This window comes from Ovis aries, chromosome 18 (assembly GCF_016772045.2).
Source record: "Ovis aries strain OAR_USU_Benz2616 breed Rambouillet chromosome 18, ARS-UI_Ramb_v3.0, whole genome shotgun sequence".
NCBI lineage: Eukaryota > Metazoa > Chordata > Mammalia > Artiodactyla > Bovidae > Ovis > Ovis aries.
The window spans coordinates 620,491-638,326 of record NC_056071.1 but is presented as its reverse complement, the minus strand read 5'-3'; the positions used below and the strand labels follow the sequence as shown (position 1 = coordinate 638,326).

The following is a 17,836-nucleotide window of genomic DNA, read 5'->3' as shown; positions in this document are numbered from 1 at the left end:
ACCATTTTGAATTTATTTATGTGTATGGTGTTAAAGATATCAAGGGAACATTTCACGCAAAGATGGGTTTAATAAAGGACAGAAATGGTATTGACCTAACAAAAACAGAAGATATTAAGAGGAGGTGGCAAGAATACACAGAAAAACTGTACAAAAAATATCTTGTTGACCAAGATAATCACGATGGTGTGATCACTCGTCTAGAGCCAGACATCCTGGAATGTGAAGTCAAGTGGGCCTTAGAAAGCATCACTACAAACAAAGCTAGTCGAGGTGATGGAATTGTAGTTGAGCTATTTCAAATCCTGAAAGATGATGCTGTGAAAGTGCTGCACTCAATATGCCAGCCAATTTGGAAAACTCAGCAGTGGCCATAGGACTGGAAAACGTCAGTTTTCATTCCAATCCCAAAGAAAGGTAATGCCAAAGAATGCTAAAACTACCACAAATTGCACTCATCTCTCACACTAGTAAAATAATGCTCAAAATTCTCCAAGCCAGGCTTCAGCAATACCTGAACCATGAACTTCTTGTTAAAGTTCATTTTAGAAAAGGCAGAGGAACCAGAGATCAAATTGCCAACATCCACTGGATCATTGAGAAAGTAAGAGAGTTCCAGAAAAAAAAAATCTATTTCTGATTTATTGACTATGCCAAAGTCTTTGACTGTGTGGATCACAATCAACTGTGAAAAATTCTGAAAGAGATGGGAATACCAGGCCATCTGACCTGCCTCTTGAGAAACCTATATGCAGGTCAGGAAGCAACAGTTAGAACTGGACATGGAACAACAGACTGTTTCCAAATAGGAAAAGGAATATGTCAAGGCTGTATATTGTCACCATGCTATTTAACTGTTATGTAGAGTACATCATGAGAAACCCTGGGCTGGAAGAAGCACAAGCTGGAATCAAGATTGCTGAGAGAAATATCAATAACCTCAGCTATGCAGATGACACCACCCTTATGGCAGAAAGTAAAGAGGAACTAAAAAGCCTCTTGATGAGAGTGAAAGTGGAGAGCGAAAATGTTGGCTTAAAGCTCAACATTCAGAAAACGAAGATCATGACATCTGGTCCCATCACTTCATGGCAAATAGTTGGGGAAAGAGTGGAAACAGTGTCAGACTTTATTTTTTGGGGGGAGGGGCTCCAAAATCACAGCAGATGCTGATTTCAGCCATGAAATTAAAAGACACTTACTCCTTGGAAGGAAAATTATGACCAACCTAGATAGCATATTCAAAAGCAGAGACATTACTTTACCAACAAAGGTCCATCTAGTCTAGGCTATGGTTTTTCCAGTGGTCATGTATGGATGTGAGAGTTGAACTGTAAGAAAGCTGAGCACCAAAGAATTGGTGCTGTGGTGTTGGAGAAGAATTTGAACTGTGGTGTTGGAGAAGATGCTTGTCAGTCCCTTAGACTTCAAGGAAATCCAACCAGTCCATCCTAAAGGAGACCAGTCCTGAGTGTTCTTTGGAAGGACTGATGCTGAGGCTGAAACTGCAATACTTTGGCTATCTCATGAGAAGAGTTGACTCATTGGATAAGACTTTGATGTTGTGAGGGATTGAGGGCGGGAGGAGAAGGGGACAACAGAGGATGAGATCGTTTGATGGCATGACCGACCTGATGAACATGAGTTTGAGTGAACTGTGGGAGTTGGTGATGGACAGGGAGACCTGGCATGCTGCAATTCATGGGATCACAGAGAGTTGGACACTACTGAGCAACTGAACTGAACTGAACTGATGGTGTTTAGAGTGTTCTAATTTCATTCTTTTACACGTGGCTGTCCAATTTTCCCCTCCCCACTTATTGAAGATACTATTTTGTCCATTGTATATTCTTCCTTATTTGTCAAAGATAAGGTGCCCATGGGTGTGTGGGTTTCTTTCTGCACTTTTTATCTTGTTCCATTGATCAATAGGTCTGTTTTTGTACCAGTATCATACTGTCTTGTTGATTGTGGTTATGCAGCATGTAAACTCTGAAGTCAGGCAGGTTGACTCCTCCAGCTGTTTTTCTTTCTCAAGATTGCTTTGACTATTTGAGGTCTTTTGTGTTCCACACTAACTGAAAAAAAAATTGGCTCTAGTTCTTTAAAAAATGTCATTGGTAATTTAATAACAATAGGATTGCACTGAATCTGTAGATTGTTCTGAGTAGTATAGTATTTTGCACAATATTGATTCTTCCAATCCAAGAATATGACATATCTCTCCATTTCTTTGTGTCATTTTTCATCCCTTTCATCAGTGACTCATAATTTTCTGCATACAGTTCTTTTATCTCCATAGGTATGTTTATTTCTAGGTATTTTATTCTTTTTGTTGCAATGGTGAATAGGATTGTTTCTTTAATTTGTATTTCTGATTTTTCATTGCCAGTGTATTGGAATACAAGGAATTTCTGTATATTGATTTTATATCCTGTGACTTTGCTAAATTCACTGATTATCCCTATTGATATACTGATGATATCTTTAGGATTTTCTGCATATAGTGCCATGCTTTCTTTTTTTTTTTTTGCAAACATTGAGAATTTTATTTCTTCTTTTATAATCTGGATTCTTTTACTTATTTTCCTTTTCTGATTGCCATGGCTAGAATTTCCAAAACTATGTTGAGTAATAGCGGTGAAAGTGAGCATATCATATGCAAAAATAAACTAAAAATGGATTAAAGACCTAAATGCAAAGCCGTAAACTTTAAAACTCTTAGTGAAAAATATAAGAAGAATATACTTTTTCATAAATCACAGCAAGATTCTTGCTGACTCCTCATCTAGAAAATGGAAATAAAACCAAAAATAAACAAATGGTATCTAATTAAACTTAGAAGTTTTGCACAGTAAAAAAAATCATAAACAATATAAAAAACAACCTTTAGAAAGGGATACAATTTATCTGCAGATGAAGCAACTGACAAAAGATTAATCTTCCAAACAAGCAGTTCATGCACCTCAATTAAAAAAAAAAAACCTAATCAAAAAATGGACAGATTACTTAAACAGACATTTCTCCAGTTAAGATGTACAGATGTCCAGCAAATACATTAAAATATTTTCAACATCACTCATTATTAGAGAAATTCAAATCAAAACTACATAAGGTATTGCCTCACTCTGGTTGGAATCAGTCAGTTCAGTTGCTCAGTCGTGTCTTACTCTCTGTGAACCCATGGACTGCAGCATGAAAGGCCTCCCTGTCCATCACTAACTCCCAGAATTCACTCAAACTCATGTCCGTTGAGTCAGCGATGCCATCCAACCATCTCATCCTCTGGCATACCCTTCTTGTCTTGCCTTCAATCTTTCCCAGCATCAGGGTCTCTTCCAATGAGTCAGCACTTGGCATCAGGTGAGCAAAGTATTGGAGTTTCAGCTTGGACATCAGTCCTTCTAATGAATATTCAGGACTGATTTCCTTTAGGATGGACTGGTTGGATCTCCTAGCAATTCAAAGGACTCTCAAGAGTCTTCTCCAATACCACAGTTCAAAAGCATCAGCTCTTTGGCGCTCAGCTTTCTTTATAGTCCAACTCTCACATCCATACATGACTACTGGAAAAACGATAGCCTTGACTAGATGGGCATTTGTTGGCAAAGTAATATCTCTGCTTTTTAATACACTGTCTAGGTTTGTCATAACTTTCCTTCCAAGAAGTAAGCATCTTTTAATTTCATGGCTACAGTTACCATCCACAGTGATTTTGGAGCCCCACAAAATAAAATCTGACACTATTTCCACTCTTTCCCCATTTATTTGCCATGAAGTGATGGGACCAGATGCCATGATCTATGTTTTCTGAATGTTGAACTTTAAGCCAACTTTTCCCCTCTCCTCCTTCACTTTCATCAAGGGGTTCTTCATTTTCTGCCATAAGGGTGGTGTCATCTGCATAGCTGAGGTTATTGATATTTCTCCCAGCAATCTTGATTTCAGCTTGTGCTTCCTCCATCCCAGCGTTTCTCATGATGTACTCTGCATATAAGTTAAATAAGCAGGGTGACAATATACAGTCCTGACGTACCCCCTTTCCTGTTCAGAACCAGTCTGTTGTTCCATGTCCAGTTCTAACTGTTGCTTCCTGAACTGCATACAGATTTCTCAAGAGGCAGGTCAGGTGGTCTGGTATTCCCATCTCTTTCAGAATTTTCCACAGTTTATTGTGATCCACACAAAGGCTTTCGCATAGTCAATAAAGCAGAAATGGATGTTTTTCTGGAACTCTCTTGCTTTTTTGATGATCCAGCGGATGTTGGCAATTTGATCTGTGGTTCCTCTGCCTTTTCTAAAACTGGTTAGAATGGCCATCGTTAAAAAATCTACAAACAATGTGTGCTGGAGAGGATGTGGAGGAAAAGTAACCCTCATGCACTGTTGGTGGAAATGCAAACACAGCAGTCTTACTACTGGGTGATACACTGAGAAAACCATAATTGAACCACATATATACCCCAGTGTTCATTGCATCTATTTACAATTGCCAGGCCCACAAAGCAATCGAGATGTCCATCGACAGATGAATGGATAAAGAAGTTGTGGTACATACATACAATGGAATATTAAGCAAAAAATGAACAAATTTGAGTCAACTGAAATGAGGTGAATGAACCTAGAGCCTGTTATACAGGGTGAAGTCAGTCAGAAAGAAAAAAAAAACAATATACATATTGGTGCATATATATGGAACCCAGAAAAATGGTACTGATGAACTTATTGCAGGGCAGGAATAGAGGCACAGACAGAGAACAGGCTTGTGGTCCAGCAAGGGAAGGAAAGTGTAAGATGAATGGAGAGAATAGCATTTAAACATACACTTTAATATATGCAAAGTAGATAGCTAGTGGGAATTTGCTATCCCACAGAGAGTTCAACCCAGGGCTCTGGGACAATCTAGACCAGTGATGTGGGGGAATGCGATGAAGTTCAGGAGGGAGGCAATATATGTGTACTTACGACTGATTCACACTCTTGTACAGCAGAAACCAACACAACATTGTAAAACATTTTTCTTTTAATTAAAAATACACTTTAGATAAAGGATAATAAGTAGTGAATGCACCAGGACATACACAAAATTGGCCACTTAGATGAAATATAGCAATTCCTTTAAAACCACATACCACGAAATTCACCCAGCATGAAAAAGATAATCTGATAGGCCCACATTCAATTTAGAATGTTAAATAGGTAGTTATGAGCCATGTGAAAAGGAAATCTCTAGATACTGGTGATGCCATTGAGAAAAAGTCTACCAAATATTTTAAATAAAATAAAAACAACTCTCTACATTTGAAGAGTAGGCAACTTTCTCTGTTATTTTTAGAGTTTCTGGTATCAAATCCAGATAAAGGTAGCACAAAAAGAGAAAATTATAGCCCAATATCTCTATAAATATTCAGATGAAAATCCCCAACAAAATATTGGCAAGTAAATTCAGAAATATATAAAAATAATTATTCACTACAAACTTATATGTATAGTCTGCATGAAAAGGATGAATCCATATCAAGCTACCAGTGGTATTTTCCACAGAACTAGAAGAAATAATTTCAGGATTTGTATGGAAATACAAAAAACCTCGAATAGCCAAAGGAATCTTGAGAAAGAAGAATGGAACTGGAGGAATCAACCTGCTTGACTTCAGGCTCTACTACAAAGCCACAGTCATCAAGACAGTATGGTACTGGCACAAAGACAGAAATATAGATCAATGGAACAAAATAGAAAGCCCAGAGATAAATCCACACACATATGGACACCTTATCTTTGACAAAGGAGGCAAGAATATATAATGGAGTAAAGACAATCTCTTTAACAAGTGGTGCTGGTAAAACTGGTCAACCACTTGTAAAAGAATGAAACTAGATCACTTTCTAACACTACACACAAAAATAAACTGAAAATGGATTAAAGATCTAAATATAAAGGCAAGAATATACAATGGAGTAAAGACAATTTCTTTAACAAGTGGTGCTGGGAAAACTGGTCAACCATTTGTAAAAGAATGAAACTAGATCACTTTCTAACACCACACACAAAAATAAACTCAAAATGGATTAAAGATCTAAATGTAAGACCCAAAACTATAAAACTCCTAGAGGAGAACATAGGCAAAACACTTTCCGACATAAATCATAGCAGGATCCTCTATGATTCACCTCCCAGAATACTGGAAATAAAAGCAAAAATAAACAAATGAGATCTAATTAAAAGTAAAAGCTTCTGCACAACAAAGGAAACTATAAGCAAGTGGAAAAGACAGCCTTCTAAATAGGAGAAAATAATAGCAAATGAAGCAACTGACAAACAACTAATCTCAAAAATATACAAGCAACTTATGCAGCTCAATTCCAGAAAAATAAACGACCCAATCAAAAAATGGGCCAAAGAACTAAATGGACATTTCTCCAAAGAAGACATACGGATGGCTAACAAACACATGAAAAGATGCTCAACATCACTCATCATTAGAGAAATGCAAATCAAGACCACAATGAGGTACCACTTCACACCAGTCAGAATGGCTGTGATTCAAAAGTCTGCAAGCAATAAATGCTGGAGAGGGTGTGGAGGAAAAGGAACCCTCTTACACTGTTGGTGGGAATGCAAACTAGTACAGCCACTATGGAGAACAGTGTGGAGATTCCTTAAAAATTTGCAAATAGAACTGCCTTATGACCCAGCAATCCCACTGCTGGGCATACACACAGAGGAAACTAGAATTGAAAGAGACACAGGTACCCCAATGTTCATTGCAACACTGTTTATAATAGCCAGGACATGGAAACAACCTAGATGTCCATCAGCAGATGAATGAATAAGAAAGCTGTGGTCCATATACACAATGGAATATTACTCAGCCATTAAAAATAGTACATTTGAATCAGTTCTAATGAGATGTATGAAATTGGAGCCGATTATACAGAGTGAAGTAAGCCAGAAAGAAAAACACCAATACAGTATACTAACACATATATATGGAATTTGGAAAGATGGTAATGACGACCCTGTATGCAAGACAGCAAAAAAGACACAGATGTGTAGAGCAGACTTTTGGACTCTGAGGGAGATGGAGAGGGTGGGATGATTGGGGAGAATGGCATTGAAACATGTATACTATCATGTAAGAAACGAATCGCCAGTCTATGTGTGATGCAGGATACAGCATGCTTGGGGTTGGTGCATGGGGATGATCTAGAGAGATGATATGGGGTGAGAGGTGGGAGGGGGGTTCATGTTTGGGAACTCATGTACACCCATGGTGGATTCATGTCAATGTATGGCAAAACCAATACAGTATTGTAAAATAAAATAAATTAAAAATAAAAATTAAAAAACAAAAGATATGTTGAAGATGAACTAATCTATTTTTATAGGTCCACTGAGGAAAGGCATATATCGTCTGAAAAGAAGCTTATGTGACCTGACATCCTAGTCAGCTATCTTTCCTCCCATCCCTCCACATGTAATTTACAGTGTTTCCCAACTAGAGTCCAAACTGCCCATAATATAGCTTCTGCCTGCATAGGGGGAAGGTGTCTTTTCTTTTCCTACAATTCTTTTGTTTTCCCCATATCTGGAAGGCAATTACACATATGTTGAAAGGGAAAGATGTGTTTAGATGTTGGTACCTGTGTGGTGTGTGTTATGGTCTCATGCAATGAAAACTGCCCCACCCTCACATCAGGACTGTCCTCTTGCAAGATGATGCTATTTACCATATTCATCTATCAGACTTCTATTGTCAACCCAGGCATCTCTCCTGAGACATACACATCCAGGTACCTGCTGGACATGTCCCCTCCCTCTACCCAGGTCCGTCTCATTCTAAATAGTCTTATGTATACTATCATGTGAGAAATGAATCGCCAGTCTATGTTCGATACAGGATACAGGATGCTTGGGGCTGGTGCACAGGGATGATGATCTAGAGAGATGATATGGGGTGGGAGGTGGGAGGGGGGTTCAGGTTTGGGAACTCATGTACACCCGTGGTGGATTCGTGTCAATGTGTGGCAAAACCAATACAGTATTGTAAAATAAAATAAAGTAAATAAATAAATAAATAAATAAATAAATAAATAAATAAATAAAACTCCAACCAACCAAAAATAAATAAATAAATAAATAGTCTCAGGAAGTGGTGGATCCATATCCCAGCTACACAATACTGCTCATTCCCAGCCATCCTGAGACAGAATCCCACTGGTCTTGGTATTCCATCTCCCTTCACTTTTTATTAGTATTTATAAAACTACTGAGCATACCACACATTGTAGTAACTTCACATGGCGACAAAGTAATGCTCAAAATTCTCCAGGTCAGGCTTCAACAGGACGTGAAGCATGAAATTCCACATGTTCAAGTTGCATTTAGAAAAGGCAGAGGAACCAAAAATGAAATTGCCAACATCCACTGGATCATTGAAAAAGCAAAAAAGTTCCAGAAATATATGTACTTCTGCTTTACTGACTATACAACAGCCTTTGGCTGTGTGGATCACAACTGGAAAATTCTTAAAGACATGAAAATACCAGACTACCTTACTACTTCCTGAGAAATCTGTATGTAGGTCAGGAAGCAACAGTTACAACTGGACATGGAACAACACACTGGTTCCTAATCAGGAAAGGAGTACATCAAGGCTGTATATTGTCACCCGCTTATTTAACTTATGTGCAGAGTACATCATGAGAAATGCTGCACTCAATGAAGCACAAGGCGGAATCAGGATTGTTGGGAGAAATATCAATAACCTCAGATATGCAGATGACACCACCCTTATGGCAGAAAATGAAGAAGAACTAAAGAGCCTCTTAATAAAGGTGAAGGAGAATTGTGAAAATGTTGGCTTAAAACTCAACATTCAGAAAACTAAGATAATGGAATCTGGTCCCGTCACTTCATGGCAAATAGAGGAGGATGCAATGGAAACAGTGTCAGACTTTATTTTGGGGGGCTCCAAAATCACTGTAGATGGTAACTGCAGCCATGAAATTAAAAGACGTTTACTTGTTGGAAGGAAATTTATGACCAACCTAGACAGCATATTAAAAAGCAGAGACATCCTTTGCCAACAAAGGTCCAGCTATTCAAGGCTCTGGTTTTTCCAGTGGTCATGTATGGATGTGAGAGTTCGACTGAATGAAAGCTGAGTGCCGAAGAGTTGATGCTTTTGAACTGTGGTGTTCGAGAAGACTCTTGAGTACACTGGACTCCAAGGAGATCCAACCGGTCCACCCTAAAGGAAATCAGTCCTGAATTTTCATTGGAAGGACTGATGCTGAAGCTAAAAGTCCAATACTTTGGCCACCTGATGTGAAGAATTGACTCATTTGAAAAGACCCTGATGCTGGGAAAGATTGAGGGCGGGAGGAGAAGGGTATGCCAGAGGATGAGATGGTTGGATGGCATCACCAACTCAATTGACATGAGTTTGGGTAAAGTCTGGAAGTTGGTGATGGACAGGGAGGCCTGCCATGCTGCAGTCCATGGGGTTGCAAAGAGTCAGACACGACTGAGCAAATGAACTGAACTGAATTGAACTGACTGTATACTGCTTCTGTTCTACTCTCTGAGACAGTATGGTGGCTTGTGAGATATGCATTGCAACATTAAGTATAATTGTGCTTATTTAATTGTTATCTTGCTTATTTGTTTATGGCCCTTTTGGTCCACTATTTCTCCTCATTGTGGATTATAGAGATCGTGTTTCTCCTCATTTCTTTCCCGAGGAATTATGACTAAGAGGCAGTGTTTAATAAATAGTTGCATCAGTTCAGTTCAGTTCAGTCACTCAGTCGTGTCCGACTCTTTGTGACCCCATCAACTGCAGCACTCCAAGCCTCCCAGTCCATCACCAACTCCTGGAGCTTACCCAAACTCATGTCCATTAAGTTGCTGATGGCATCCAACCATCTCATCCTCTGTTGTCCCCTATCCTCCTGCCCTCAATCTTTTCCAGCATCAGGGTCTTTTCAAATTAGTCAACTCCTCGCATAAGGTGGCCAAACTATTGGAGTTTCAGTTTCAACATCAGTCCTTCCAATGAACACCCAGGACTGATCTCTTTAGGATGGACTGGTTGGATCTCCTCGCAGTCCACGGGACTCTCAAGAGTCTTCTCCAACACCACAATTCAAAAGAATCAGTTCTTCGGCGCTCAGCTTTCTTTATAGTCCAACTCACATTGATACATGAATACTGGAAAAACCATAGACTTGACTAGACGGATCTTTGTTGGCAAAGTAATCTCTCCGCTTTTTAATATGCTGTCTAGATTGGTCATAACTTTTTTTCCAAGGAGCAAGTGTCTTCTAATTTCATGGCTGAAGTCACCATCTGCAGTGATTTTGGAGTCCCAAAAATAAAGTCAGCCACTGTTTCACTGTTTCCCCATCTATTTGCCATGAAATAATGGACGAGATGCCATGATCTCAGTTTTCTGAATGTTGAGCTTTAAGCCAACTTTCTCAATCTCCTCTTTCAACTTCATCAATAACCTCCTACTTCTTCACTTTCTGCCATAAGGGTGGTGTCATCTGCATATCTGAGGTTACTGATATTTCTCCCAGAAATCTTGATTCCAGCTTGTGCTTCATTGAGCCCAGTGTTTCTTTCTTTCTTTCTTTTTTATTTTTGGTGTTAAATCTTTTTTTTTTGATTTTTATTTTTACTTTATTTTACTTTACAATACTGTATTGGTTTTGCCATACATTGACATGAATCCACCACGGGTGTACATGCGATCCCGAACATGAACCAGTGTTTCTCATGATGTACTCTGCATATCAGTTAAATAAGCACAGTGACAATACACAGTCTTGACGCACTCCTTTTGTTATTTGGAACCAGTCTGTTTTTCCATGTCCATTTGTAACTGTTGGTTCCTGATCTGCATACAGATTTCTCAAGAGGCAGATCAGGTGGTCTGTTATTTCCATCTATTTCAGAATTTTCCACAGTTTATTGTGATCCACACAGTCAAAGTCTTTGGCATAGTCAGTAAAGGAGAAATGGATGTTTTCTGGAACTCTCTTGGTTTTTTTGTTGTTGTTGTTGTTGATGATCCAGTAGATACTGGCAATTTGATCTCTGATTCCTCTGCCTTTCCTAAAACCAGATTGAACATCTGGAAGTTCACGGTTGAGGTGTTGCTGAAGCTTGGCTTGGAGAATTTTGAGCATTACTTTGCTAGCATGTGAGATGAGTGCAATTCTGCAGTAGTTTGAGCATGAAATGCAAGGCATTATCCGTTTTTAAAATGGATTGCCATACAAAGTCTCCTAATTGGTCTCTGCATTTCCCTGTCTACCTGCCCCAACTCCAAACTTAACTGTGATTCCAGTTGACTTTTCTAAATGATACCCCTGACCCTGTTAATCCTTACATGCTAGCAGGCTACAATGTGGGTCTGGATAGGACTGGAAGATCTCCAGTTATAAGAATGCATTTGGGCCTTAGCTGCACAGGCATGTGCAGTGTCCCAGTAGGGAGTCTTGAGGGTTAAGGGGCCAGTATTTGTTTGCTCTTCCACCCTCCCAACTGTTGACAGCAGTACTGCCTGTCTTCACTTATTCTTTACTGGAAAAAAAAAAAAAAAAAGGCAGGACAGCCTAACAGTCCCAGTGTAATTAGTTTACTTCCATGGACTGAGCTACTTTTCTAAAATGCAAATCTTTCAGGCACATGATAGATGTTGCTCAATATTTGCTGAACACATTAACACAAGTTCTCAGTCTCAATTCCTTGGCCTGCAAGGCATTTGAGGCCCCTTTGGGGCCTCCAACGTGGAGGTTACTGCCTATGTGGACAGGAAAAAGCCTAAAGGATTCAAATTTCATTTGGGGACTCTGGGCCCCTGCGTTGTGAGCATATGTCCACTGGAAGCTCTGGGTGACCCCCCTTCCTCTGTTCACTATGGAAACCAGTGCCAGGACAGGCCTCTCCTCCTATTCTTGAGTCTGCCAAGAACAGCCTATTCCACAGCTGTGTAATCTGTTTCACATTACAGAATTTGAATAACTTACCAGCAGAACTGTTCACATCAGAATATTTTAGGTTATAACTTTCCCACATACTTCTTGCATCCATGGAACTTCTATTTACATAATCCTGATTTAAAGAGTGGCTCTTCATGAGTCTTATTGGGGGAGATATATTGCAGTCTTCAGGCTTTTTGCGTCTAAGCTGCTGGATCTGAGAGAATTCATTGCCCACATCGAATAAGGCCAGCCCTGGAGATAGTCAGTGATCCCAATTCAGTCTTTATTGGCAAGGCATCACTGGAACTCCAGACCCAAATCTTGACCTGACAATTAAACATTTGTCAATGCCTCACGAGTACTGACTTCCTTTTCTATTCACAGTTGTCACCTGCCTTTTTATCTTATTGTTCTGAAGGTCTGCATCTCTGAGTTATGAGGAGGCATCTTATCATGTTGCTATTCTTAAGCTGTCAAACTACTGACCACTGCCATGACATAACTACAGGGGCACTCTCTCTACTTAAAGGATATTTCAAGCTTTACTTTTTCCAATTGTGTCTCCAAGGATTTTCTTTTTTGTTGGAAATGGAACCTTTACCACAAAAGTATTCTTGGAAGAAAATATCCTGTTACCAGATATACAGTTGGGCTCCAAGGGTAAGCAACACTAGGGGTTTACCATGTACTTGGTTTCAAATTTGGCATCAGTTCCAAATCTTTAAACCTTCTGAGTATAATCCCTCATAGTGGTTCTAGTCCGCAGACTCTGGGATAGTATTAAACAACCCACCCAATAGAAGAGAGATGTGGAGTGAGCTGTGGCAGGTGTGTCTTCCACTCATCATGGGAAAAGTCACCAAAATGAAGACCAGTCTGGCTCAAGCAGCACAAGCAATTCTCTTGGTCAAAGATCTGTTATGCCACAGAAAAAGAAGCTTTTATAATTTTAAAATTGTTGTGCTTTTATATTTGTTTATATAATTGCTTTCCTACTTTTTCTATGTAAGTGTTAACTGTTGTGCTCAAGTATGAAATTTAATTTCATCAATCCATTAAATCTAGGAGGGTGAAATATGAAGATGGAATTTTATTAATCACAATAGCAAAAAGTATGGTCCATGGCCAAAGCTGAGCTGAGATTTAAATAACAAGCTCAAATGTTTTCATTATTAAAAATAACTTAAATGAATGCAATCACTAAACCAACCAAACAGAAACAAATAAGTATACAAATGAATTAAAAAAGAAGAAAATTAGTGGAAATAAACTGCAAGAAATGAGGATTATTTTAAGAAGAATGGGGGCAATCAATCAATTTAAGCCATTCTTACATAATAATAATTGAAAACACTAATATAGCTAATACTACTCTGTAAGGAATATTTAAAAAATAGAAACCTATAAATTAAAGAGAAGAAAATGATGAACAAGAAAAATTGCAGTTGAGATATATCTAAATGAGCTGTAGGAATTATCCTTGTGAAATAAAAGATTAAGGGGTGTTATTGGACTGAGGTCAAATTGGTCCTCCTAAAAGTGATACAAGCATGAAAATCCAAAGATAAAAACAGCTAAGGGAAAAACCCTTTGAAGTCAATCTACTTGAGTAAAGTGAGAAATGAGAAAAGGGTACAAGCAATTTTTAAGGACTCTCCACACTGTTTTCCATAGTGGTTGTACTAGTTTGCATTCCCACCAACAGTGTAGGAGGGTTCCCTTTTCTCCACACCCTCTCCAGCCTTTATTGCTTGCAGATTTTTGGATCGCAGACATTCTGACTGGTGTGAAGTGGTACCTGCCATATGACCCAGCAGTCCCACTGCTGGGCATACACACCAAGGAAACCAGAATTGAAAGAGACACATGTACTCCAATGTTCATCGCAGCATTGTTTATAATAGCCAGGACATGGAAACAACCTAGATGTCCATCAGCAGATGAATGGATAAGAACGCTATGGTACATATACACTATGGAGTATTCTCGGCTGTTAAAAAGAATACATTTGAATCCGTTCTGATGAGATGGATAAAACTGGAGCCGATTATACAGAGTGAAGTAAGCCAGAAAGAAAAAAAACCAATACAGTATACTAACACATATATATGGAATTTAGAAAGATGGCAATGATGACCTTGTATGCAAGACAGCAAAAAAGACATAGATGTGTATAGCCGACTTTTGGACTCAGAGGGAGAGGGAGAGGGTGGGATGATTTGGGAGAATGGCATTGAAACATGTATACTATCATGTAAGAATCGAATCACCAGTCTATGTCCGATGCAGGATACAGCATGCTTGGGGTTGGTGCATGGGGATGACCCAGGGGGATGTTGTGGGGAGGGAGGTGGGAGGGAGGTTCATGTTTGGGTTCGCATGTACACCCATGGTAGATTCATATCAATGTATGGCAAAACCAATACAGTATTGTAAAGTAAAATAAAGTAAAAATAAAAATTAAAAAAAAGAAAAGGGTACAAGCTAATAAAGAGAGGATTCTAGAAATGTCAAAACAATATTGTAATATGAGTTAGGTTTCGAGTGACAATAGCCAGACTCACTGAGGGCATATGTAAGAAGCTGCCAGTTTGAGGAAACCCAGGAATGGCTGAAAGACCACAATGGCTTATACAAGGCATGTTGATTAGCTGCAGGAACATTGGATCCAGAGGTTTCTGTGCCCAATTTTTTTTTTTAAAGGATGCACCTCTGGGACTGTCAACTTTGTTTTTGTTGACAGTCTCAAACAAAACTGCAGATTTGGTTTCTAAATTTGAAAACTGATATACAACCACCAATTGTTACATCTCAAATCAATTGTTATCTGGGAAAATTTTGGGGATCTAGGTTAATTTAAAAAAGAAAAAAAAAGTATCTTGGGAGGGATTTGCATGTGATACTATTCAGTATCTGTGGAAGATGGGGATGTTGTGCTCTAAGAAGGTGAAGTTTCCACAGGAAGAAAAGCGGAGGTTGAAACAGTCATAAAGAAAAGGAAGGTCCTGGAAAAACAGGCGGAAAGACATCCTATGAGTCTATGCTAATATAATCTTTGTGTGAGGGGATTCTAATGAAACAAAATTTACATCAAAATTATCCAATGGAATAGAAAAACCAAAATCAATGACCATTAAAACACTAACAAAGTCATTATTATATTGCCTTCAAGAGAACTTCGATCACACTCGGATTGACAACATTCTGCATTTCTTGTTCAAAACTCTTCCATACGGTAGGAAATCAATGAATTTTTGTTGTTATTCTTCAGAATTCCAATTTGTCCAATTAGTTCTCCTGGTGGCTCAGAGGGTAAACTGTCTGTCTGCACCGCGGGAGACCTGGGTTCAATCCCCTGGAGAAGGAAATGTCAACTCACTCCAATATTTTTGCCTGGAAAAGCCCATGGACATAGGAGCCTGGTAGGCTACGCCCATGGGATCGCAAAGAGTCGGACATGACTAAGCGACTTCTCTTTTTCAGAGTTGACATATTTTCTTGGGCAATCCTGGCTGTTCTCTCAGTTTAAATTCTCACACTGATCTGAAACCTAGTTGACACACCAGCCTAGTTCTTACTCTTGGATTGATCTCTAACTTGATTTTGGATATACCTAATCAAATGCTTCCTAAGAAAGTTCAGTTTCAGCATTTCAGAAGCTTAAATTGCCATCTGTCCCTTAAACTGACTCCTTGTCCAGTGCTCACCCATCTCCCTCCCCTCCTCCTCAAGAACTCCTCCTTAGCCATAACAGGATACCTGGGGAGGGGGTGTGATCACTGAGGCCCATATTCTAGCGGACCCTCTATGCTTACTGGGGGCCTCCTAGCCCCCTCCTGCAGCCCACCAGGAGCCCCGCCCGCCAACTCGACTGCCGGGCCCCAGGCGCGCGGACGCGCAGGCGCATTGGCCCGGCCCGCCGCCGCCCCGCCCTGCCTGGCCTCTGCGGAAGGCGCCGCGCGCAGCAATGCGCACTTCCTCTCCAGGAGTCCGCGGAGGGAAAGCAGACTCGAAGAGCTCTCGGACTCGGCGGCCCTGCTCTTGCGAGACCGAACAGATATGTCCGAACAAAGTAAGGATGTGTGCGACCCCAACTTTGCGGCCGAGGCCTCCAACTCCGAGGTGCACGGCAGCCCCGGCATTACCGGGGGGCCCTCTCCTCCGGGGTCTCAGGCCGCGACACTCACTGAGCCAGAGCGCCCTCCCTTAAGCCCGCCTGATGCCCCTCTGGTCTCGCTGCCTTCCCAGGCTCCAGGCGAAGAGGGAGACCCGAAGGCCCTGCAGCAGGCCGCTGACGAAGGCCGTCCCCACCAGGCCCCGAGCACAAGTCAGCTCAGCCCGGCGCCCCCGGCCCCGGCCCAGCTGGTGCAGAAGGCACACGAGCTCATGTGGTACGTGCTGGTCAAGGACCAGAAGAGGATGATCATCTGGTTCCCAGACATGGTGAAGGATGTCATCGGCAGTTACAAGAAGTGGTGCAGAAGCATCCTTCGGCGCACCAGCCTCATCCTCGCACGCGTGTTCGGGCTGCACCTGAGGCTGACCAGCCTGCACACCATGGAGTTTTCGCTGGTCAAAGCTCTGGAGCCAGAGGAGTTGGACAGGGTCGCTCTGAGCAACCGCATGCCGATGACGGGCCTCCTGCTGATGATCCTGAGCCTCATTTACGTGAAGGGTCGCGGCGCTCGAGAGAGTGCAGTCTGGAACGTGCTGCGCATCTTGGGGCTGAGGCCTTGGAAGAAACACTCCACCTTCGGAGACGTGAGAAAGCTTATCACCGAGGAGTTCGTCCAGCAGAACTACCTGAAGTACCAGCGCGTCCCCCATGTCGAGCCCCCTGAGTACGAGTTCTTCTGGGGCTCCCGTGCCAGCCGCGAAATCACCAAGATGCAGATCATGGAGTTCCTGGCCAGGGTCTTTAAGAAAAACCCCCAGGCCTGGCCTTCCCGCTACAGGGAGGCTCTGGAAGAGGCTAGAGCCCTGCGGGAGGCCCACCCCACTGCCCACTGCCCCCGCAACAGTGTCTCCGAGGACTAGCAAGGTCTGGAGGCAGATGGAAGTTTTCTGCCCCTCACCAGGGTGGAGGAAGGGTGGGAGTGTGGGACGTTAGAGTATTCAGGATCTACAGTGCAGTATTTCACGTGTAACTTTTAAGTTTTCCATACAGTGCTTTTATACCTCTTAATGCAATGTTGTGTTCATTTCAGTAATATTAGTGTATAGGATTCATGCATGGTTGTTTGTAATTAAGCTCAGTTGGTGCTTTCGCTTTTGTGCTACCTTTCTTGAATTTTTTGTACCAGAGACATGCTAAACTTATGAAATACACTGAGGCATTTTCCATATTCTTTTACGTGTGACGGAGGCTGTGTATTGGGGTAAATTGGTCTTGCAGAGTTTGGAAAAACTCCCCAGAAAAGCTGGCCTAACCAAGAGAAAAGTTGACCCCTGTCTTTGTGCTCTGCCTGGGCACGGGAAACATCCCTGTGGAGTTTGGTGATGTGAACTGAAACAGACTCAATGTGGGCACACTTTACTAAACACAGATACAACCTCACCATGAGTAAACTTTAAACATTAAAGATTCTTGTGATACAGTCATTCATGGAAAAAGTGTACTTTATCTTCTTAACAGAATATTATGGGTTTGGAATGGGAATTACAAAGTATACAGATATAACTATTTCATCTAATAGGACGGGGATGTCAGTACTCATCATGACTCATAAATATGTAAAGGGCATAGTTTTATTTTCAGGAAGGAATTCACAAGTTCATATCAAAGCTTTGACAAGTAGAAGTGCAAAAACCAAAACAGGGGTCATAATCACATTATATAG

At 40.8% G+C, this 17,836-nt stretch overlaps 1 protein-coding gene across 1 annotated transcript; it reads left to right on the top strand.

Annotated features, from left to right (window-relative positions):
• The first annotated feature begins 15,967 nt into the window (after positions 1-15,967).
• NDN (necdin, MAGE family member) lies at positions 15,968-17,597 on the top strand. The gene has a single exon (XM_004017705.5). The coding sequence runs from the start codon at positions 16,056-16,058 to the stop codon at positions 17,031-17,033; it is 978 nt and encodes a 325-aa protein (XP_004017754.1). The 5' UTR covers positions 15,968-16,055; the 3' UTR covers positions 17,034-17,597.
• The last annotated feature ends 239 nt before the right edge of the window (positions 17,598-17,836 follow it).